The sequence below is a fragment of the Rattus norvegicus genome, chromosome 1 (assembly GCF_036323735.1).
Source record: "Rattus norvegicus strain BN/NHsdMcwi chromosome 1, GRCr8, whole genome shotgun sequence".
In the NCBI taxonomy this organism is placed as follows: domain Eukaryota; kingdom Metazoa; phylum Chordata; class Mammalia; order Rodentia; family Muridae; genus Rattus; species Rattus norvegicus.
This window is the reverse complement of record NC_086019.1, coordinates 67,128,141-67,153,949: the sequence shown is the minus strand read 5'-3', so window position 1 is coordinate 67,153,949 and position 25,809 is coordinate 67,128,141. Positions and strand designations below refer to the sequence as shown.

Below are 25,809 nucleotides of genomic sequence, written 5' to 3'. Positions count from 1 at the left end.
AGAATTTAATCATAACTTGTCAGAGATGTTTTTGGTTGTCAAGCTTAAAAGCTCTGTAGCATTTGGTTTGCAGTTCCACTTCTGAGGCCCTGATAGATCAGTAGCCCTATGCTAACCCAACCCTCTAAACTCCAATGGCTTGATCACAACTAATTCTTGCCATTTGGATTGACCTAGTGTTAGAGGTGTGTTGAATTCAAGTAGACCTCATGACAAAAAGGCTTTTACCACATTGAGCACATCCATATGGTTTTTCTCTAGTATGTGTTCTTTTCTACATTTGGAGATGACTGTCAGGGGCAAAGGATTCACAACATTGCTTCCATTCATATGGTTTCTCTCCAGTATGAATACTTTCCTTATAAAGAGGATTATAGAAATGTACAAAGGCTTCACCATATTCAATACATTCGTAGGGCTTCACTCCAGTGCAATTTTCATGCACTTTGTCTTAATTTAGGTTTTACTGCAGTGAAAAGATAGCATAACCAAGGCAACTCTTATAAAACACAACATTTAATTGGGGAGGCGTTGCAGATACAGAGTTTCAGTCCATTATTATCAAGGTGAAAAGCATGGCAGTATCCAGTGCTGGAAGAACAAAGAGTTCTATACCTTGATCAGAAGGCAACCAGAAGACTCTCTTCTGCTCTGGGTAGAGCTTAAAGATAAGACCTCAAAGCCAACCCCAACAGTGATACAATTCCTCAAACAAGGCCACACTTCCTAATAGTGCCACTTTCCCATGGCACAAGCAAATTTAAACCACCATCTCTGAAGATCACTGTGACTTGCAAAGGCTTCACCACTTTGGTTACATTCATAGGGTTTCTGTCTACTGTGTGTTCTTTTATGTATTTGGAGACTACTGTGACCTGCAAAGGCTTTTATTGATTATATTCATAGTGTTTTACTCCAGTATGTGTTTATGTCTTTGAAGATAATCACAAAATGCAACCATTACATTAATTAATTAATGTAATTAACCACATTAATTACATTTAGAAGGATTCACTTCAGTATGAATTATTTCATGCATTTGAAGTTGAACATGAGAGGCAAAGGACTAATCACATTGCTTAACATTCATAAGATTTCTCTCCATACGTGTTTTATGTATTTGGAGACTACGGTGTTGTGAAACAATTCATCACACTCATCACGTTTCTAAGATTTTGCTCCAGTATGCATTCTTTTATGTTTTTGGAGATTACCTGGATATGAAAAGGCTTTACCACATTGATTACATTCATAAGGTTTGTCTCCAGTATGTGTTCTTATATGTCTTTGAAGAGAATCAGAAGATGCACCAGCTTTACCATGTCGACTACATTCATAGGGCTTCTCTTGAGTATGGGTTCTTTCATGGACTTGAAGGCGATTGTAATGTACAAAGGTTTTACCACATTGATTACATTTATGAGGTTTGTCTCCAGTATGTGTTCTTTTATGTATTTGGAGATGACCTTGTTGTGAATAGGGTTTACCACCTTGATTACCTTCATAAGGTTTTTCTCCAGTGTGCATTCTTTTCTGCCATTGAAGAGAATGGTTACCTATAAAGGCTTTGCCAAAGTGATTACATTCATAGGGTTTCTCTCCAGTGTGTGTTTTTTTATGCATTTGAAGATTACCTTGGTATGCAAAGACTTTACCACATTGGTTACATTCATAGGGCTTCTCTCCAGTATGTGTTCTCTTATGGTACTGAAGAGTATTGTGACGTGCAAAAGCTTTACCACACTGGTTACATTCATAGGGTTTCTCTCCAGTATGTGTTCTTTTATGGACTAGAAGACTACTGTGATGTGCGTAGGCTTTACCACATTGATTACATTTGCAAGGTTTCTCTCCAGTATGAATTCTTTCATGCCTTCGAAGTTGATCACCACAAGAAAAGGCTTTACTGCAATGCTTACATTCATAAGGCTTCTCTCCAGTATGTGTTCTTTTATGTATTTGGAGATGACAGTGTTGTGAATAGGCTTTACCACATTGATTACACTTATAAGGTTTTTCACTAGTATGTGTTCTTTTATGCCTTTGAAGAACATGGTGATCTGTAAATGCTTTACTACATTGGTTACATTCATAAAGATTCTCTCCAGTATGTGTTCTGTTATGTCTTTTAAGAGAATTAAGATAAGCAAAAGCTATACCACATTCATTACATATGTAGGGTTTCTCTCCAGTATGTATTCTCTTATGTATTTTAAGAGAATTATGATAGGCAAAGGCTTTACCACACTCATTACATTTGTACAGTTTCTCTCCAGTATGTGTTCTGTTATGTTTTTGGAGATCACTGTGTCCTGCAAGGTCTTTACCATGTTGAATATCTTCACAGGATTTCTCTTCAGTATGAATTCTTTCATGCCTTTGAGGATAACTATGACATGCAGAGGCTTTATCACACTGAATAAATTCATAGCCTTTCTCTCCAATATGACTTCCTTCATGCCTGCAAAAGGAATTGGCACATGTGAAAGCTTTACCACATTAATTATAGCAATAAATCTTTTTACCTCTATGAAATAAGTTTATAATTTGTAAAGAGGATCAGATCTTAAAGTTTTATCACTCCATGTACATTCATGGTTTCCCCTTCATTACGGGTTCTTCCGTATCTTTGAAGATAATGGTTAGAGTGTCTATTACATTGCTCACATTTGCACCATCTTTTTTCTCTATGAGGTTTTTCACACATTTGATGAGAATTGGAAGAGCTCAAAGCTGAGTGCCTTCATAAATTTTCCTATAGTATGAAACACACTACATTTGCATACTGAATTTGCAACGTGAACCAGAACAAACAGAGAAGAATTTCCACATTCCTAGTATTCAGGGATTTTTTTCTCCACTGTGAGGTTGTGGATATATTCCCAATGAGTTAGAAAACCAAAAAATTACAAACTTGTATCCCACTGAGCAAATCTACTCAAATGGGGAACACCTTCTAATTGTTCTGGGAGAGAGAAAGAGGAACATTGCTTCTTTCAATATCCCTATGCTCTCATGGCTTGTATCAATTGTGACACATGATATACCTATTAAAAGCAGAATAACAAAAGAAAGGGTTCCACACTGCACTCACATAGTTTGATTTTTGTTCATCATAGACATGTACTACATGGATTAAGGTTTCTCCCTAATATTCTTTACTCTCATAAACTGCCCCTCTAACTTAAACTTAGCAATGATACTACAAGTATACAAGTAACACTAACTTTACTATGGAATAGATGCTTATTAGATGGTGTTGGACATATACATCAATTCAATGTATCTATTTTTCTTCATATGTGAGTGGTATGACTCTAAATAGATTTGTCATTTCTGCAAAATAGCTGCAATATGGCTATGACTTAATGGTAATATGTGTTAAGGAATTGTTTGTCTTCTTTTTACAGGAATGCCATGCAAACACAAATCAGACACCTAACAATAAGGTACACGGATTTGTGAGAATTTACTAATCTCTGATACACTTAAAGCAGTACATTTTTACACTGTTCTCTTCTTTAAAACTTCCAGGACACATTAACATTTCTTCAGAGACATATTCATACCAACTTGCACATGAACATTACCTTCCATGTCTTCTAGAATATTGACAATGTTCTTCAATATTATGGTCTTCCCAATTGTAGCCTACAATATAGTAACAGAAAATGTATGAAAAAATATTGGAATTAGGCAACATTTAAGTTACTATTGTCAGTGAACCTGATTTATTTACCTCATTCATGCTCATTCTCAATTGAAATAATGGAAGAGCATGAGTAACAAAGAAACAGTTGTTCCCTTATTTTAAAAGTGAAATAATATTCAGTGCTTACCTATAACAGTTAGATTCCTGAGGGTCTCCAGCATCACATCTTTGTAGAGATTCTTCTGTAAAGGATCCAGTAAAGCCCATTCTTCTTCAGTGAAGTTCACATACACATCATCATAGGTCACTGTATTCTAAAATATCCCACACATGTGTACAACAGAAGCAGTGATACCAACAACACTGTAAAAGTAGGCTTCACTGACATTATATTCATATAATTCTGGTGCTTTTCCCCCTTATTTCTTGGCCCAGAAGTTCTAACGTATTCACCAAGTCATTTTAGAAGGAACTGAATAATGAGGTTCACATCTCTCATTTCTCTGCTCTTTGAGAAAAGGATATTGCCTGGCAAGTGAAATGCCAATTAACACACACCACACACACACACACACACACACACACACACACACACACACACAGAGAGAGAGAGAGAGAGAGAGACAGACAGACAGACAGACAGACAGAGAGACAGAGAGAGAGAGAGAAAGAGAGAGAGACTGAATATGGAGCACATAACAGAGAAATTTTTAAAATTTAATAAAAATGAAGGCACAACATAACTAAACTGATGGAATACAATGAAAGCAGTGCTAGAAAACTCAGCGTTCTGAGTGCCACCAAAAAGAAACTGGAGAGGGCATACACTAATATCTTGAAAGCACACCTAAAAGCTTTAGAACAAAAAGAAGCAAACACAGCTAAGAGGAGTAGACACCAAGAAATAATCCAACTCAGAGCTGAAATCAACCAAGTAGAATCAACAAAACCAAGAACTGGTTCTTTGAGAAAATCAACAATATAGATAAACCCTTTGCCAGAGGGTAGAGAGTATATCCAAATTAACAAAATCAGAAACGAAAAGGGAGACATAACAACAGACTCAGAGGAAATGCAAAAAAAAAAAAAAAAATCATCAGATCCTACTACATAAGCCTATATTCAACAAACTTAAAAATCTGGAGGAAATGCACAGTTTTCAGGATAGATACCAGGTACCAAAGTTTAATCAGGATAAGATAACCATCTTAACAGTCCCATAACTCCTAAAGAAATAGAAGCAGTTATTAAAAATCTCCCAACCTGAAGTCTTTGGTCCAGCCAAGGCTGGAACCCCAGTGAACAGGATATCAATGAAAAATATTCATAAAATTCTCACAAACTGAATCCAAGAACACATCAAAACAATCATCCATCATGATCAAGTAGGAGTCATCCCAGGGATGCAAGATGGCTCAATATATGGAAATCCATCAACATAATCCACTACGGAAGCAAACTCAAAGAGAAGAAACCACATGATCACCTTGTTAGATTCTGGGAAAGCATTTGACAAAATTCAACACACCTTCATGATAAAAGTCTTGGAAAGATCAGGAATTCAAGGCCCATACAATATACAGCAAACCAGTAGCCAACATCAAACTAAAGGGAGAGAAAATTGAAGCAATCCCACTAAAAGCAAACACTAGATAAGGCTGCATATGCTTGGCCCAGGGAGTGGTACTATTGGAAGATAAAAGAATGCAAATGGATCTGTTTTTATCTCCTTGTAAAAACCTCAAGTCCAAGTGGATCAAGGACTTCCACAGAAAACCAGATACACTCAAACTAATAAAAGAAAAAATGGGGAAGAGCCTAGAACACATGGGCACTGGGGAAAATTTCTTGACCAGAACACCAATGGCTAATGCTCTGAGACCAAGAATCAACAAATGGGACTTCATAAACTGCAAAACTTCTGTAAGGCAAAGCACACTGTCATTTGGACAAAACAGCAACCAACAAATTGGGTAAAGATCTTTGCCAATCATACATCTGATAGAGGGCTAATAACCAAACTATACAAAAAAACCCAAGAAGTTAGACTCCAGAGAACCAAATAACCCTATTAAAAATGGGTTACAGAGCTGAATAAAAAATTCTCAGCTGAGGAATATCCAATGTCCAAGAAGCACCTAAAGAAATGTTCAACATCCTTAGCCATCAGGGAAATGCAAATCAAAACAACCCTGAGATTCCACCTCCCACTAGTCAAAATGGCTAAGATCAAAAACTCAGGTGAAAACGGATGGTGGCAAGGATGTGGAGAAAGAGGAAAACTCCACCATTGTTGCTGGTATTGCAACCTGGTACAACCACTCTGGAAATCAGTCTGGAGGTTAATCAGAAAAAAAAAAAAATGGACAGAGTACTACTTGAGGACCCAGCTACACCACTTCTGGGCATATACCCAAAAGATGCTCCAACATATAGAAAGGAAACATGCTCCACTATGTTCTTAACAGCTTTATTTATAATAGCCAGAAGCTGGAAAGATCTTAGATGCCCTTCAACAGAGGAATGGATATAGGAAATGTGGTACATCTACACAATGGAGTACCACTCAGCTATCAAAAACAATGACTTCATGAAATTCTTAGGGAAATGAATGGAACTAGAAAATACCATCCTGAGTGAGGAAACTCAGTCATAAAAGAAAACAAATGCTATGCACTCACCGATGAGTATATATTAGCCCAAAAGCTCAAAATACCTAAGAAAAAATTCACGGATCATATGAAGCCCAAGAAGAAGGAAGAACAAAATATGAATACTTAAGTCATTCTTAGAAGGGAGAACAAAATACTCACAGGAGGAAATACAGGAACTAGGAGCAGAGCAGGGTCTCAAGAAAAGGTCATTCAGAGACTGCCACATCTGGGCATCCATCCCACATGCAGACACCAAATCCAGTCACTACTGCTGATGCCAGGAAGTGCTTGCTGACAGGAGCCTGAAATGGGTGTCTCCTGAGAGGCTCTGTGAGAGCCCTACTGATACAGATGAAGATGCTTTCAACTAACCATCGGACTGACAAGGGGACCCCAATGGAAGAGTTAGAGAAAAGACTGAAGGAGCTGATGTGGTTTGCAACCACACAGGAAGAACAACAATATCACCCAACCAGACCCCACCAGAACTCCCAGGGACTAAACCACGAACCAGTGAGCACACATGGAAGGACCCATGGCTCCAGCCACATATGTAGCAGAGGATGGCATTGTTCAGCATCAATAGGAAGAGAAGCCCTTGACTGAGTGAAGGCTCGTTTCCCTAGTGTAAGGGAATAAAGGGCATTGAGGTGGGAGTGGGTAGATGGGAGTGGGAGCATCTTCATAGAAGCAGGGGAAGCAGGAGGAGGTATGGGAGAGCAGGAAAAGGGAATAACATTTGAAATGTAAATACATAAAATAAATATTCAAGAAAAATAAAATTAAAAAAAAGAAAAAAGAATCTTGGTCTAAAAAAAAAAAGAATAGGAAATAGCCTGGCAAGAGAAATGCTAATTGAGAGGGGGGAGGGAGAGGAAGAAGAGAGGAGGAGGAAGAGAGACACACAGAGAGAAAGAGAGAGAGAGAGAGAGAGAGAGAGAGAGAGAGAGAGAGAATGTACCAGAAAAACTGTATGAATGATGACTAACTACAAAAAATGATAGGCAAGCAGGGTGTATTGACTCATGCCTGCCTATAACCCCACCATTCAGGAGCCAGAGGCAGGTGCATCTCATTGAGTTGTACGCCAGCCTGGTCTAAGCAGAAGAGCCAGAGTTACATATTCAGACCCTGTCTCCCCTGTAAAAACCAATCAAACAAGAAAGACAGAAAGAACTCAGAGGTTTTACTGAAGTTCCTACAAAGAATTATACATTCACTCCAGTTCTGTATTCATCTTGTAGAATCCTGAAGTGCCCCGGTTTACCTGTAACAATAATGGGATCTTACTGAAAGGGAGTGTATGTTTAAACAGTTACAAATGGACAGATGAAAATATTAGCAATGTAAATGTTGATCCTAAATGAGTAACTTTGGGCAGGAGAGATGGCTCAGCAGTGAAGAACCCTTGCTGGTCTCGGAAATAACTGTGCTTAATTGTCAGAACTTACAAGGGGGCTCACAACTATTCTTTACCCCAAGTTATGAATTTGCAGGCCATCTTCTGACTACTATGAGGACCAGGCATACATGAAGTGCACATTCGTGTATGCAGACAAAATAATATTCATTTTAAAAAATCAAAACGAACACAGCAGGTAGGAAGAATTTTGTACACCTGCAATTCAGTGACTCAAAACCTGAGGCAGTCAAGCTCAGGCAGTATTAGTGTCATGAACACATGCCATCCTAAGAGAGAGAACATTCTCTCTCCCAAGTTTCAAAATTCACAACATGGATGAAGATTAACACAACAGCATAAGCTCGGCATGAACCAAAACCTACATTACAGGACCATCAGCCAAATAATTTAAAAACAAACTAAAAGCCAGGCATGTTGGCCCACATATGATCCAGCATTCTGGGGACACAGTAAAGTAGACCTTTAAGTTCTAGGCCTCTGTGTTCTACATACCTACTTTTTAGGACAGTCAGGGATATACAGAGAAACTTTGTCTTCAAAACCAAAAACAACAAAATTAAAAATATAAAAACACCAACCACATAAAAAAAACTTAGCACTGAAGAACAATTGCTTCTACTGCATCTTATGTGATTTACTGATAGAGTCTATAATGGTGAAGGCAAGACAACATGAGAAAAAAGCTGACTGATTAGGTTCAACCACAACACAGAACACACACACACACACACACACACACACACACGTCAATAAACACTCAAATATCATCCCAAATAACGAATCTAGAACGTTTCCTCCTACAAAAGCTTCTATTGAGAGTACTGAGTTGGCCAGAGCCAGGATAACTCCATGACGGTCTGCAAACTGGCAGTTGAGAGAATAGGCCAAAGTTTCAGTTTCCTTATATTGGAAAAGCCCAAAACAAGTCAATTCTGTCAGAGCCTCCAGGGTCCCCAGCAATGTTTGATCCCTGCTGAGCCCTGCTGATACAGTAGAAGCCTTTTGTTCCTAACAAAGAGACACCCTGGGGGTATCAACACACCTGGGTGAGGATCCATTCCTTCCTGACTTTTGTCCTCAGTCTTTGTTCCTGGGATTTAGGCTGGTCTTCCTGGATTTCTCCCCAAAAAATTTGGGGCACAGAATCAGGCTTTTGTTACTGAAGCCTTAAGCCAGGTTTTCCCACTGTGCTTCCTAGATTTTTCCACCTAGTCAATGTGGGGTATATATTCGTTGAATAAAGCTAAAGAATTGGCATTCTTTCTTAACACAAAAGATCCGCATATGTGTGTTTTTTAATCCCGAAGGCTTACACCCAGTTTTGGGCATCGACACAATTTCAGGAAAATCAACCCTCACTGGCAGCCAATCAGGAGCTGTCAGGAACTGCTCCCAATACCAGGCCTGAGCCGAGAATAGTTGTTCAGCAACAGTTCCAAAAGTAACCTAAATTTCCCAGAATTCCCCAGAACTTTACCAATCCCAAAGACAGCTATACCTCTGGAAATAGAGCAAATCAGTAAGTACTAAAGTCACCTATTCCTTCCTGGAATCCCCCAAATTGGCTTTAAATTGGGCTTACAAGGCTTATGTCTGTCTCTATCCTAGTGAATTATAGACCTTTGCATTCTGGAATTCTGCAGAATAAAACACTCTTTGCTTTTGCACACTACTTGAGTCTGGGGTCTTCCCTTAGTGATTCTTGGACCCTAACGTTATAAGCTCTCCCAAAAAGCCACAAAGGAGAGACAAGTGTTCAAAGACATTATCCTATTCCGGTAGCTTTCTGACTCAATCAACTACATTCTGACTTTGGTTACTATAGGTTCATAGCATTCCATGATGGAAATACATTTAGTCTAACTTCAATGATCCTAACAGTCTACAAGAGCTGTTACACTGTTCAAATGCCCAAAGTCTCTCCTGACACTCAAGACAAATCTCTTGATCGCCACATCTTGTCAAAATCAGAAAGCCAGCTATATCTTGCCTACACATAATGGCACAGAATACTTTTGAATTCCAATGCAGTAGGATGTGTATAGAATCAAGGAAGTTTGGACCAAAGCAAGAAACCCAGCAGGGGAAACACCAAATCATGTAACTCTACCTCAGATGCATGTTTCAAAAGGCTTAGATGGCCCTGTCCCTGCAACTTCTCATACATCTCTCAGTTTAGCTTCTTCCGCCCACTATATGCAGCTCACCATGGCAGGTGTCTTATAGCTTCGGTATCTCAACATCTTGTGCTGTCAGAGTGCAGCTTAGGCTTCATCCTACGGGTTCATGCTATGCTCTCTCACAGTATCTTCCCTCACTGGGGTTATGGCTAGAACAGTGCTGAACTGAAACCACAAAGGAAGACTCTATGAGCTTAAATTTGGCATCATTCTTGATTCCAGGACTTGGGTGACCATGCCAAGTTTGGATTCTAAACTTGGATGGAACCTGCCATCCTTGGACCTCAGCTCTAGTAGGTTTTGTATGAAGTTCCTGCCTAAGTCTATGAGTCACTTTGCCTCCTCCTTTGATTAGGTAAAGGCTAAGCATGAGAGTGTTTGTTTCCCTTGAGGTATCTTCTTAGGCTTCCAATCATGGTAAGGACCTTCTCTTTAATGGTGAAAATCTCTTTGAAAATGCCTTCCTCTGTTTTAGTATTTGACTGTCATCTGTAACTTCCCAGTGCTGTTTTTCTCTACAAACCACAGAGTTTGAATTTAGCTCTGCTGGACTTGTTGCTTTCTTTTCATTTTAGTCCTGAATGAATCAGTAGTAATAAACATCTGGCACATTCAATATACTATCTAGGCATACAGGTCATTACTTTTAATTGTTTACTCAACTTCTCAGGGTATAGGCAAAGTAAGAAAGATTTGGGGTCAGAACACCACACAAATGACCTCTAGCTAAATTCCTCATGGAGTCCATTTTCTACCAAAATCCTATGACCAGACAGTCCCTCAACACACTTCTCTTCCAGGTCCGACAAGAATAGCTGACTAAGCTCTGAGTACAGCTTTTGCTGTTGGCCATCTCAAGTTGAAGAAATGGGAGGTAACCTGCCCCATATTTGCTTTAATCCTTGGTATTGAGACCCTGCATTCCCATGTCCCTCTGCTGAGCTAAACAGCCAGTACTCTTTCCCCAACATCTGCACAGGAGTGGATGCCTCCTGCATTTGAAGGAGGAACACAAAAGGCATCACATTCTTGTCTCTGCACATCAGCATTGACACCAGGTGCCAAAACTTGCACTCCTTTTAGTGCTATATCTACACTGGCAGCACTTCCCAGGTGCAGATGGCTCCTGTCTTTTAAAGAGGCAAAAACTAGTGTCCTTGAAGTGATAATGACCCCATTCGAGCTATGGGAAAGAGGCAATTAAGCAATCACATGTTGTTGTTGTTGTAGTTGATGTTGTTGTTGTTGTTGTTGTTGTTGTTCTAACTTGCTTTGCTACTCCACTGCTGAGATTGAATCCTCTAATCAAAGGCATCTTAGGACTTCTGTCCTGTCAGATCACAATCCATCATTTTAGGAGCTGAGGATAGAAACTAAAGCTTTAAGAAAATAAGTTTCAAAACAAAACAAACAAAAAGCAAAAATGAAACAAACAAACAAAATCACCAATAGATAAACATTGTTTACTGGCTTGCCCTCTCCTTTGGTCACTATCTAATGCTCAGCTACCTCTCTTCCCCAGCCCATTCCCACTTACTTGAGGAGAGATCATGTCACCCTCAGAGAAAGTACGTTCTCACATCAATCAGCATTCAACACAATCTCTCACTGACACAGCATCCAAACATTTTGATGAGGGCATGACTCAAGTGATGATCCCTCAAATGACAGTAAGCTCTAAAATGTTAACAACTGAAACAAATTAGGAGAAATAAACTAATTAATAAATCAGAAACTTTAGAAAACCCAAATCAAATGTGTTAACCATTTCAATCACTTAAGTAGCACAAAAAAAAAAAAAATGATCACAACAACTGGAAACACAGATCTGCCAAGAAATGAGAAGAGGGAAGCCTTTAAGATCAAAAAGAGGAAACTAAAACTGTTTCCCAAACTGTCAAAAACTCAAAACTCACAGCACTATTTAGTAAAATTTCAGGAGATGAAAATAGTTGAAGGTTTATCATTTTCCAGAGAAACAACAATATAAATTAAATTATAATGAAGAAAATCCCACAACATATATGACACAAACAAAAGGAGACAGAAAGACAGACATATAAGTCTTTTAAAGATGAACTACAAGATTATTTTTTAAAAAATCCAAGAAATTACAGGCCATCAACTCGTCCTGTAGACTGTTCTCCTCTTTGCCAATAATAGAAAATGGATTGGAAGTGGCAAAAACCCAGTCAATTGGACAGAGGCAGCTTAAGGAATGGAAAAGATTTTTTTCTTAACCAAAATGAGACCTTGAGAAACTAGAAATTCAGAACCAAAATATTCAATTGAAAAATTAGGATATAGATCTAAACAGAGAATTCTCAATAGAGGAATCACAAGTAGCTGAGAAAATCTTAAAGAAATATTCACTATCTTAGCCATCAGGGAAATACAAACCAAAACTACTTTGAGAATCCATCATATTCATGTCAAAATAACTAACATCAATAATAAAACTAAAAGCTCATGCTATCAAGGATGTGGACATAGGGGAACAATCCTCCACTACTTGAGGGTTACAAACTGATACAGCCACTGTAGAAATCAGTATTTCCTCAGAATCATTCCTCAGAGAACTGGGAATGCAACTATCTCAAGACCCAGCTAAAGCAACCTTGAGCTTCTATCCAACCTCAAGGGCACTTGCTCAACTATTTATTAATAATAGCCAGAAGCTGGAAACAACCTAGATTTCCCACAACTGAAGAATGCAGAAACAAAATGTGGTACATTTACACAATGGAGTGTCACTCAGCTGTTTAAAAAAATGACATCACAGATAGGAACATTGGAGCTGCAGGTGCCCTGCGCTCCAGAAACCGCTGAAACCTGAAGGGACCAGATCAACAGTTCTCTGCACCCAAATCCCGTGGGAGGGAGAGCTAAACCTTCAGAGAGGCAGACACGCCTGGGAAGCCAGAAGAGACTACACTCGGCCCACATTTCTGACTCCAGAGGAAAACACCTAATGCCATCTGGGACCCTGGTGGACGGGGGCTCCCAGAAAAGGCGGTGTAGACCCTCCTGGTTGCTGCCCTCACGGAGAGCTCAAAAGCAACACCCCACAAGCAAACTTGAGCCATGGGACCGCAGGTAAGACCAACTTTTCTGCGCCAAGCGACCTGCCTGGTGAACTCGGGACACAGGCCCACAGGAACAGCTGAAGACCTGTAAACAGGAAAGACTACACGCCCGAAAGCAGAACACTCTGTTCCCATAACTGGATGAAAGAAAACAGGAAAACAGGTCTACAGCACTCCTGGCACACAGGCTTAAAGGACAGTCTAGCCACTATCAGAAATAGCAGAACAAAGTAACACTAGAGATAATCTGATGGCGAGAGGCAAGCGCAGGAACCCAAGCAACACAAACCAAGACGACATGGCATCATCGGAGTCTAATTCTCCCACCAAAGCAAACACTGAATATCCAAAAAAAAAACAAAAAAAACAAAAAAAAAAAACAAACAAACAGAAAAGCAAGATCTAGATTTAAAATCCTATTTGATCATGATGCTGGAGAACTTCAAGAAAGACATGAAGAACTCCCTTAGAGAAACGCAGGAAAACATAAATAAACAAGTAGAAGCCTATAGAAAGGAATCACAAAAATCCCTGAAAGAATTCCAGGAAAACACAATCAAACAGTTGAAGGAATTAAAAATGGAAATAGAAGCAATCAAGAAAGAACACATGGAAACAACCCTGGATATAGAAAACCAAAGGAAGAGACAAGGAGCCATAGATACAAGCATCACCAACAGAATACAAGAGATAGAAGAGAGAATCTCAGGGGCAGAAGATTCCATAGAAATCATCGACACAATTGTCAAAGATAATGTAAAACGGAAAAAGCTACTGGTCCAAAACATACAGGAAATCCAGGACTCAATGAGAAGATCAAACCTAAGGATAATAGGTATAGAAGAGAGTGAAGACTCCCAGCTCAAAGGACCAGTAAATATCTTCAGCAAAATCATAAAAGAAAACTTCCCTAACCTAAAAAGAGAGATGCCCATAAGCATACAAGAAGCCTACAGAACTCCAAATAGATTGGACCAGAAAAGAAACTCCTCCCATCACATAATAATCAAAATACCAAATGCACAAAATAAAGAAAGAATATTAAAAGCAGTAAGGGAAAAAGGTCAAGTAACATATAAAGGCAGACCTATCAGAATCACACCAGACCTCTCGCCAGAGACTATGAAAGCCAGAAGATCCTGGACAGATGTATACAGATCCTAGAGAACACAAATGCCAGCCCAGGTTACTGTATCCTGCAAAACTCTCAATTAACATAGATGGAGAAACCAAGATATTCCATGACAAAACCAAATTTACACGATATCGTTCCAGAATCTAGCACTACAAAGGATAATAAATGGTAAAGCCCAACATAAGGAGGCAAGCTACACCCTAGAAAAAGCAAGAAACTAAACGTCTTGTCAACAAAACAAAGAGAAGAAAAGCACACAAACATAACCTCACATCCAAATATGAATATAACAGGAAGCAACAATCACTATTCCTTAATATCTCTCAACATCAATGGTCTCAACTCCCCAATAAAAAGACATAGATTAACAAACTCGATACGCAATGAGAACCCTGCATTCTGCTGCCTACAGGAAACACAACTCCAAGACAAAAACAGACACTACCTCAGAGTGAAAGGCTGGAAAACAGCTTGGAAATGGTCTGAAGAAGCAAGCTGGAGTAGCCATTCTAATATCGAATAAAATTGATTTTCAACTAAAAGTCATCAAAAAAGATAAGGAAGGACACTTCATATCCATCAAAGGAAAAACCCACCAAGATGAACTCTCAATCCTAAATATCTCTGCTCCAAATACAAGGGCACCTACATACAGAAAAGAATCGTTACTAAAGCTCAAAGCACACATTGCACCTCATACAATAATAGGAGATTTCAACACCCCACTCTGATCAATGGACAGATCACAGAAACAGAAATTAAACAGGGACAAAGACAGACTAAGAAAAGGCATAAAACAAATGGACTTAACAGATATTTATAGAACATTCTATCCTAAAAGAAAAGGATATACATTCTTCTCACCACCTCATGGTACTTTCTCCAAAACTGACCATATAATTGGTCATAAAACAGGAGTCGACAGATACAGAAAGATAGAAATAATCCCATGCGTCCTATCAGACCACTACGGGCTAAAGTTGGTCTTCAATAACAATAAGGAAAGAACGCCCACATATACATGGAAGTTGAACAATGCTCTACTCAATGATAACCTGGTCAAGGAAGGAATAAAGAAAGAAATTAAAGACTTCTTAGAATTTAATGAAAATGAAGGTACAACATACCCAAACTTATGGGACACAATGATAACTGTGCTAAGAGAAAAACTCATAGGTCTGAGTGCCTGCAGAAAGAAACAGGAGAGAGCATATGTCACCAGCTTGACAGCACACCTAAAAGCTCTAGAACAAAAAGAAGCAAATACACCAGGAGGAGTAGAAGGCAGGAAATAATCAAACTCAGAGCTGAAATCAACCAAGTAGAAACAAAAAGGACTATACAAAGAATCAACAGAACCAAAAGTTGGTTCTTTGACAAAATCAACAAAATAGATAAACCCTTAGCCAGACTAACCAGAGGACACAGAGAGTGTGTCCAAATTAACAAAATCAGAAACGAAAAGGGAGACATAACTACAGATTCAGAGGAAATTCAAAAAATCATCAGATACTACTACAAAAGCCTATATTCATAAAACTTGAAAATCTGGAGGAAATGTACAATTTCTTAGACAGATACCAGGTACCAAAGTTAAATCAGGAACAGATAAACCATTTAAACAACCCCCTAACTCCTAAAGAAATAGAAGCAGTCATTAAAAGTCTCCCAACCAAAAAGAGCCCAGGTCCAGATGGGTTCAGTGGTGAATTCTATTAGACTTTCATGGAAGACCTCATCCCAATACTATCCAAACTATTCCACAAAATTGAAACAGATGGTGTGCTACTGAATTCCTTCTATGAAGCCACAATTACTCTTATACCTAAACCACACAAAGACCCAACAAAGAAAGAGAACTTCAGACCAATTTCCCTTATGAATATCGACGGAAAAATACTCAATAAAATTCTGGCAAACCGAATCCAAGAGCACATCAAAACAATCATCCATCATGATCAAGTAGGCTTCATCCCATGTATGCAGGGATGCTTTAATATACTGAAAACCATCAACGTGATTCACTATATAAACAAACTGAACGGTAAAAACTACATGATCATTTCATTACATGATGAGAAAGCATTTGACGAAATTCAACACCCCTTCATGATGAAAGAACAGGAATTCAAGTCCCATACCTAAACATAGTAAAAGCCATATACAGCAAACCAGTAGCTAATATTAAACTAAATGGAGAGAAACTTGAAGCAATCCCACCAAAATCAGGGACTAGACAAGGCTGCCCACTCTCCTCCTACTTATTCAATATAGTTCTCGAAGTCCTAGCCAGAGCAATCAGACAACAAAAGGAGATCAAGGGGATACAGATTGGAAAGGAAGAAGTTAAAATATCATTATTTGCAGATGATATGATAGTATATTTAAGTGATCCCAATAGTTCCACCAGAGAATTACCGAACCTGATAAACACCTTCAGCAAAGTGGCTGGGTATTAAATTAATTCAAATAAATCAGTAGCCTTCCTCTACACAAAAGAGAAACAAGCCAAGAAAGAAATTAGGGAAACGACACCCTTCATAATAGTCCCAAATAATATAAAATACCTCGGTGTGACTTTAACCAAGCAAGTAAAAGATTTGTACAATAAGAACTTCAAGACTGAAGAAAGAAATTGAAGAAGACCTCAGGAGATGGAAAGATCTCCGATGCTCACTGATTGGCAGGATTCACATAGTAAAAATGGCCATTTTACCAAAAGCGATCTACAGATTCAATGCAATCCCCATCAAAATACCAATCCAATTCTTCAGAGACTTAGACAGAACAATTTGCAAATTCATCTGGAATAACAAAAAACCCAGGATAGCTAAAACTATCCTCAACATCAAAGGACTTCCAGGGGAAATCACTATCCCTAAACTCAAGCAGTATTACAGAGCAATAGTGATAAAAACTGCACGGTATTGGTACAAAGACAGGCAGATAGACCAGTGGACCAGAACTGAAGACCGAGAAATGAACCCACATACCTATAGTCACTTGATTTTTGACGAAGGAGCCAAACCATCCAATGGAAAAAAAATAGCATTTTCAGCAAATGGTGCAGGCTCAACTAGAGGTCAGCATGTAGAAGAATGCAGATCGACCCATTCTTATCACCCTGTACAAAGCTTAAGTCCAAGTGGATCAAGGACCTCCACATCAAACCAGATACACTCAAACTAATAGAAGTGGGGAAGAGTCTTGAACACATGGGCACTGGAGAAAATTTCCTGAACAAAACACCAATGGCTTATGCTCCAAGATCAAGAATTGACAAATGGGATCTCATAAAACTACAAAGTTTCTATAAGGCAAAGGACACTGTTGTTAGGACAAAATGGCAACCAACAGATTGGGAAAAGATCTTTACCAATCCTACAACTGATAGATGGCTCATATCCGAAATATACAAAGGACTCACAAAGTTAGACTGCAGGGAGACAAATAACCCTTTTAAAAAATGGGTTTCAGAGCTAAACAAGCTGAGGAATGCCATGTGGCTGAGAAGCACCTAAAGAAATGTTCAACATCTTTAGTCATAAGGGAAATGCAAATCAAAACAACCCTGAGATTTCAACTCACACCAGTGAGAATGGCTAAGATCAAAAACTCAGGTGACAGCAAATGCTGGTGAGGATGTGGAGAAAGAGGAACACTCCTCCATTGTTGGTGGGATTGCAGACTGGTACAACCACTCTGCAAATCAGTCTGGAGGTTCCTCAGAAAATTGGACATTGAACTACCTGAGGACCCAGCTATACCTCTCTTGGGCAAATACCCAAAAGATGCTCCAACAAATAACAAAGACGCATGCTCCACTATGTTCATAGCAGCCTTATTTATAATAACCAGAAGCTGGAAAGAACCCAGGTGCCCTTCAACAGAGGAATGGATACAGAAAATGTGGTACATCTACACAATGGAATATTACTCAACTATCAAAAACAATGACTTCATGAAATTCATAGGCAAATGGTTGGAACTGGAAAATATCATCCTGAGTGAGGTAACCCAATCACAGAAAAACACACATGGTATGTACTCATTGATAAGTGGCTATTAGCCCAAATGCTCTAATTACCCTAGATGCACAGAACTCATGAAACTCAAGAAGGATGACTAAAATGTGAATGTTTCACTCCTTCTTTGAAAGGGGAACAAGAATACCCTTGAGAGGGAATACAGAGCCAAAGTTTAGAACAGAGGCAGAGGGATCGCTCATTCAGAGCCTGCCCCACATGTGGCCCATACATATACAGCCACCAAACTAGATAAGATGGATGAAGTAAAGAAGTGCAGGCTGACAGGAACCAGATGTAGATCTCTCCTGAGAGACACATCCAGAATATGGCAAATACATAGGCAAATGCCAGCAGCAAACCACTGAACTGAGAATGGGACCCCCATTGAAGGAATCAGAGAAAGGACTGAAAGAGCTTGAAGGGGCTTGAGATCCCATATGAACAACAATGCCAAGCAACCAGAGCTTCCAGGGACTAAGCCACTACCCAAAGACTATACATGGACTGACCTTGGGCTCCAACTGCATAGGTAGCAATGAATAGCCTAGTAAGAGCACCAGTGGAAGGGGAACCCCTTGGTCCTGCCAAGACTGAATCCCTAGTAAACGTGATTTTTGGGGGAGGGCGGTAATGGGAGGAGGATGGGGAGGGGAACACCCATATAGAAGTGGAAGGGGAGGGGTTATGGGGATGTTTGCCTGGAAACTGGGAAAAGTAATAATAATTGAAATGTAAATAAGAAACACCCAATTTAATAAAGATGGAGAAAAGAAAAGAACCCCCCCAAAAAAGAGGCCATAGTTAAGTTACTATTATAAAATATCAAAAGAAAAAAAATGTAGTCTGTGTAGTATAGACCAAAGTCTATAGTAAAGTGCTTTCACTATTTCACATTAGTGTCAGCTGCCAACATCGTAGTTTGCTAACTGAATGATTACACAGAACATTTTTACCCATTTATATAACTGTAAACAATACCATTGAAATGATGTTTCCAAAACAAAGGAAAGAAGGAAAATATATAGGATGTTGGCTATGTTTGATTTGCAGCATTCAAAATGATCCAAAGAAAACTCCTAACAATTCATAACAGGAAAACTAATTCCAAAGCTATATGTGAGAAAAGCTTCAGAATTGTCAATAGGATTATGAAGAAATAGTACACATTTTGGCACAATGGGACTTCCATACTTACCACGAAGCTATAACAATCAGACGGTATACAATATTTGTGATATGTACTGGCTAGTTTTGTGCGTCAACTTGACAGAAGCTGGAGTTATCACAGAGAAAAGAGCCTCAGTTGAGAAAATGCCTCCATGAGACATAGCTGTAAGGCATTTTCTGAAGTAGTGACCTACGGGGTAGGACACAACCCGCTGTGGGTAGTGCCTTCCCTGGACTGGTGGTCTTGGGTGCTATAAGACAGCAAGCTGAGCAAGCCAGGGGAAGTAAGTCAGTAAATAATCCCTCCATGGCTTCTGCATCAGCTCCTGCTTCCTGATCTGCCTGAGTTCCAGTCCTGACTTCTTTGGTGATAAGCAACAACATGGAAATGAAAGCTGAATAAGCCCTTTCCTCCCCAACTTGCTTCTTGGTCGTGATGTTTGTGCAGGAACAGAAACTCTGATTAAGACATGATAGGACAAGGGGATGCAAGGAGAAAGCCAAAAACATAAGCCCCAAATTAGTGGAAAGGTTTAATTGAAAGACCTAAGGAAATTGCATCAGAAAAAAATGTGAACTTGCCCCAGGTTCCCTGTGATCACATGAGTAGACAAATTAAATAAACACAGACTTCACAACTCCCACAAAAATAATTCAAAATGAATCCTAAACTGTTATATTTCTGACTCTCCAGCTATCACTGATCTCACTTCCAGACAGAGAGGCCCCATGCTCTAGAGCTCTCTCATATGGAGGTGATCATAAAGGTGGGCTATGGCTCAGCAGCCCCCCATGCTGCCCTGTGATCTCATGTAAACTCAGCCCCACTGAACCCACACAAAGACCAACGTTGCAGAATAACTGAATGTCTGCTTCCTGCCAAGTGATTATGGCACCTGACGTGCGATCTGGCCTATCCGTTTGCACACCACAGATGAAAACCTGAGAAACCCCAGTATCTCAGAAACTCATTTAGTACCCTGGAACTGAATTTCCCCGAATCACACCACTGCGGCTGGTAGCAGTGGAAAGATAAAAGGATTTTAATCGAATATTGCTGAAGGATGATCCCCATTACCTCCTTTTCACCAGTTTCTAACCTATTTGTAAAATGTTTTACACAAATCTGATTGTGCAATGCAATGTTCAGAGGTCCAGGTGTACTAACGTAACCCGTCTGGTTGACAATCCGTCCCACTCCAAACAGACGGCACACTGACACCTCAGTCAACCTGCTTTTACTGTGGCAGCCACAATCACCATGGTATGGGTTGTGGGTTCTCTGAGAGCTCGGTGATGAACTGCATCTGTGAAAAATATGCAAAGAATCTGCAAGCTACCTCCCACCGGCATTCCTCCTGATTGAGAGAGCTTTGACCGCCCAGCTGGGTCTCAGGACAGTAGCAGCTCCCATGCTAGAGGATTAGAGATTAAATGACTCAAACATGACAGGCACTCCCAGCTCTGCCCTTCTACCCTAGGGGCTGACAGAGCCCTGGTAAAATTGTATCTGACCAGAGTTTTAGCTGGCAAAATTGGATTTTAGTAGAATCTTCCACTCTCCCAGGGTTCCTGCCCATCTTCCAAGGCACAGGGTCCTTTGTGTTCACATCCCATTACGCACTCAAAATCCAGGGCAGCCATCCCTTTGCTTCACAGATGGGAATTCCTGCCTCCAAACTCCAGCCACACTCAAACAGTAACAACGACTGAAGCAAAAGGTGGCTACGAATTTGAAATCAAGAAACAGTAAATGGGAGGTGAATGAAAAAAGAAATAAAAAAGGAATGGACATGGTTTCTCCTAGATCTGGCGGAGTAGAAAGTTTATTACGGATAAAAGACAGAGGATAGCCATGGGCAAGGACATCTGGGGGAGCCCAGAGTGGACATGACTCTAAGCCATGTCAGGAGAGGGGAGAGCCAGACTAAGAGGCCAGGAGGGTAAGTGATAGATGAAAAAGACCAGGTAACCAAAGTCATTGGATCACATAAGGAATGGCAGCTAAATCCCTAAACCAGAGAGCAAGTATGCCAGCCATAACCGGGGAATGAGGGATGATGGGAGAACTTGACAGCCAGGTATAATCTAACTTGTTAATGAGGCACCTAAGCCATTTGTCCCAGCATTTGAGTCTTAACAGTAGGGAGAAATGAAAAGGCTGAAATGATCTCAAAATAATCTCAAAAATTATTTTTAAAAAGTTGAAACAGACATGATGGTCCAATATTCTCCAGGGATTACACATGTTCACCCGAGCACAGCAAGTATTACTCACACCTGTTCTCTCAGGCTGTGCACTTTCAGACAGGAAAAATTGTATTCCTGTCAGGCACAGCCGTACCAGTCTGTCAAGATCTGTGTTGGTTGACCTAGTGTAACTACAGTACTTACAGTAGTATAACCACTGTAATAACTTCAGATCCTTATTTAGATTCCAGATTGCCCTGGTCTGTGAACCCACAAATATAGCCATTTTGGACTTTTATCAATCATCTAAAGTTGAGTACTTGACTAGGCACTGCCAACACCAACTACTGTCAAAGCAGGAAAGCTCTCACTCACCTTCCTTCCTCCCTGTCCCTTCTAGTGCTGTGACTACACCAGCTTCAACAGTGGTCAGTGAACTGAATTCTTCCAGAAGTTCCTCTTTAATTCTAATCCCCCTAACAAAGTCAGGGAGGCAGGAGGCCACACTTGCTTCTCACTGACCAGTCAGTGCCTGCCTAGAAGGAGTTGCAGTGCCTGCCCTCCAGGCACTAAACGGCAAAGACAGGATTAGGTGTCCAAAGCAAGGCTTAACAATATATCATGAGGCAAGCTTGAGCTACAGAAGACATTGTTCTAAGCAGAAAAATAATCCAAACACTTGAGAAAAGGAATAAAATTTGTAATTTTTATTAAAATTGTAGTTAAAATTAAAAATTGTAATAGCCCAGAGTCATTAGAGAAGAGAAATAACTAAGAGATTAGAGCAGGGATGCATTAAGAAAATGAAATTAAAAAGTCATACCGATAACTGACTTCTGAAAAGATAAATCTAATTGAAATGAAACACAGATATACTGACTGTAAAAAAAGAACAGGTCACTCCCTGGTAGATGAAATGGCATTAATAAATTACTGTTTGGCCTTCACCCGCTTGTTCTATGTTAGCTGCTGAGATTTGGAACCTGACACACACAGCTAGGCCAAAGGCCTGGTGTCTCAACCCTCTGAGCTGACGTAACTATGTCAACAAAGTTTGTACCTATCTCCATTGGACCCGCCCCTCATTGGAAAGTCAATATGCCTTCACAACCTTCTCAGACTGTACACCCACCAATCTGGTCTGTTCTCATTCATATCCATAATATATGCCACATGCAAAACTACAAAATCACTACCCTGACTGAATCAGGTTCTTCAGTAGGGTGACCTCTGCAGATGACTCCCTTAAACTTCAGTCTGTGAGCTAGCTATTGTCTGCACTCACCTCTTCCTCCTGCAATCAACTCTTCCTCCTGTTCTGGCCTGAAGGCAGAAACCATGCAAATCTTTTTCCAGTTGCTGCAATGCACAGTTCATTACAAGACTCAAATCAATGATTTTAAAACTCTGCCATGATATTTCCCTTTAACTTAAGGATTTAGGAAATTTAATAAAGAGGAAAGGAAGGTCTTGCTTTGGAGAACAAGAGACTGGGAACAAGGTAACCTGAGTCAATACAGCTTTTCCCAGAAACATTTTTCTGAGAGGCTGAAAATGCAGATGTTGCAGAATTACTATGCATTCCCAGGGAGAAATCACTCCACACACAATTAAAGATTAATTTTAAAAAAAACTCTTTAATAGCTTGCATCCAACTCTTGTTTGTAGTGACATTCTGAGAATCCTGATTTTTGGTTCCCAAAGCACAGAAATAGTATAAGAACGAGCTTTCATGTTAATGCCCGGTGTAAGAATGTGAGGCAGCTTCTGACTGACTGTAGGTGCTGATCAGGCTTTGCCTCCTGCTCTAGCAGAAGCATGGTTTGCCAGCTACAGACTTTTGTGATGGTATAACAAAACAGAATTCTGGAAACTTTTTGGAGGGTACATAAACATGAGGATCCCGAGAGGCAGGGTGGGGAGTTGTTGGTCTTTTAGGAAGGTTGGTTGTGGTTTGTTAGTAGCTGTGGTCAAAGAAAAAAGAAAAGAAAAGAAATCAGATTCAAGTATCTCTTTATCCTCTATCCTTGTTTCTCTCCTATCTGGTGTTAGGGGGTGAAACTGGGGCAGGGGACAGAGTGGGGGATAAAGAGTGGGAAAAAGAAGAAACAACAAAATAGCAAAGACCAGCTATACTGGTTAACACTAAAAGAGGAGCCACTCTAGGGCAGATTTTACATATCACATATGCTGTCACCCTTAAGTTTCTATTAAGGTCCCAGGTTATGGTTTGAACAATTGAAATATAGACTGAATACTGCAAGTCTAGCCACTTAGACAGATGAGAGATTTACACAACAAAGAGACTCCCAGAATTATTTCTTAAGTACGCCAGTGCCCTACCTAAAACACAGGACATCATTCTTCAGCGACAGGTTCCTAAGTGGAAGGTTCCAGATGGTGAAAAACAAAGGAAAAAGAGAAGGAGAAGGTATAAAAGCTGGGGTGTGGGGAGGTTTGGCACAAGCTATGTCTTATGCTAAGTAAGCTTAAGAAGAATACCATCTTGTATACTCCTTATATGGAAGGAAATGGAAGGAAATGAGAGATATCCATGACGTCAGCAGAAACATTATACAATGGGACACACTTGGAAGTTCATCCAGTCAAACAATGCTGTATACAAGGGGACCTCAGTGCATCTCAAAAACATTACTGACCAAGCTATAGTGGCCTTGGGACTGATAACCACAGCCCCATGTGGTGGCAGGAGTTGTCTTCTCAGAATCTAAAGAAACCCTTCCCAAAGACCCTGCCCCCAGACCATTACCAGCTCGGCCAAGCCTATTCCTGGTTTAAGAGAGGGAGCTCTGTTTGATCTCTGTACCTCAGGGCCTCAGGGAAAGCTCCCAAGGCCTAGGACCCAGACTGTTACTGGCTCTGCCAAGCATGTTCCCAGGGTTCAGAAGGATGTATGTCACTGTCCATACATGGGGACCCCAGGGAAAACCTGGCTTGATCAGGTCAGTACTCTGCACAGCAGTGTTTTTCCTTTTCAAATGGTTGTCACTAAGTGTCATCTTGCCCATGTGGCAGAACTATGCTTTTCTCAAGAAGAAAGCTGAATCTTTATGGCACACCAGGCATTAAATTTGATTGTGACCCTGTAGTGCCCCACTGAGCAGCTTGATAGAGCCCTGCTCTTTGATACACCTAGTGGCTAGTTGTAAATAGGGTTTTCTTTTTTTTTTTCCTTTGTTGTGGTTTGGAGCCCTATTTCTGGGCAATGCTGGTGAACAAACACGTGTATCCTAGCATAGCTGTGGGGCGTTTAACTGGCAGTCCTCCCTCAGCTAACTTCTACTTGGTATCAGCATTAATGAACCCTTTAAATCGGACATTCTACTCTTTCACATCACAGCTTGATAGTGAATGGCTACCCAACACAGGAGGTGCCTTTTACAACCTCCAAAAAATTAACTCCAAACGGATAGTACACATTAAGATTAAATAGATGCTAAGGGCAGAACTTGTAAAAACTAGGGCTCTCCCAGTTTGGCATCCTGCTAAGGATGTTTGCACACACAAGCCACTGCTCCAAATGCTCGGGGTAGATGCAGCTCCCAGAGTGAAGTTATTCAACAGCTACCTGGATCGGGCGAGTGACTAGGACCACAGGGGGCTTTACAGGCGGCAGCATCTGGCCTCCGGTTCTCACCCAGCCCTTCTCACACCACACCACACCACACCACACCACACCACACCACACCACACCACACCACACCAGCTCCTGCTGCACAGCCTCCTGCTCCTCCTGGTTGTTGGCAGTCACCCCGGCTCACCATGTTGCAATTTCGGGGCTTGCTCGTGCTCACCATGTTGCAACTTCGGGGCTGGCCTGAGAGTGCCTCAGAGCATCCAGCAGCAGGGTTCAGAGAACACCACACAGAACCATTCAAACTTGCTCCCCTACAAGGCGCAACTAATCTCTTGCCAACCGGAAAAACCCTCCCCCTCTTCTGACTGGCAGGTTCGCCTGGAGGTTCTTACTGGCCAGTGAGTCTTGAGTGGCATGAGCACCTCCATTAGGATTACAGTATGCTGAAAGGACACGCCAGAGAGATTCCTGGCCCCGCCTTCCATTCCAGGGACAGACCCTTACTAGATGAACGAATATTTGCATTCCAATAGCTCCTCCAAAAGCCTACCCTGCGCGGGGTGGGACCCGCCACTCTATTCACTGCTCTGCCGCCCGCTTCTCGCCTTTGTGAGCAGAGACCCTGTGCTCACCAGGTCCTGACTTTAGAGATTGCCTGAGCTCCCATTCACAGCACTCGGCAGGCATTTACCCCTT

At 40.5% G+C, this 25,809-nt stretch overlaps 1 protein-coding gene across 2 annotated transcripts; it reads right to left on the bottom strand.

The window, feature by feature from the left end:
* Positions 1–498: 498 nt before the first annotated feature.
* Positions 499–25,444, bottom strand: Zfp950l13 (zinc finger protein 950 like 13). 2 transcript variants are annotated; one of them, XM_006227984.5, is made up of 4 exons: positions 25,298–25,444; positions 3,840–3,966; positions 3,591–3,651; positions 499–2,461 (listed from the first exon to the last, which is right to left on the bottom strand). In XM_006227984.5, the coding sequence occupies exons 1-4, from the start codon at positions 25,331–25,333 to the stop codon at positions 1,168–1,170; spliced, it is 1,518 nt and encodes a 505-aa protein (XP_006228046.1). In that variant the 5' UTR covers positions 25,334–25,444; the 3' UTR covers positions 499–1,167. The 2 variants fall into 2 exon arrangements, with proteins under 2 accessions (XP_006228046.1, XP_038956081.1); XM_039100153.2 differs by having other exon boundaries at positions 25,331–25,440.
* Between the last annotated feature and the right edge of the window lie 365 nt (positions 25,445–25,809).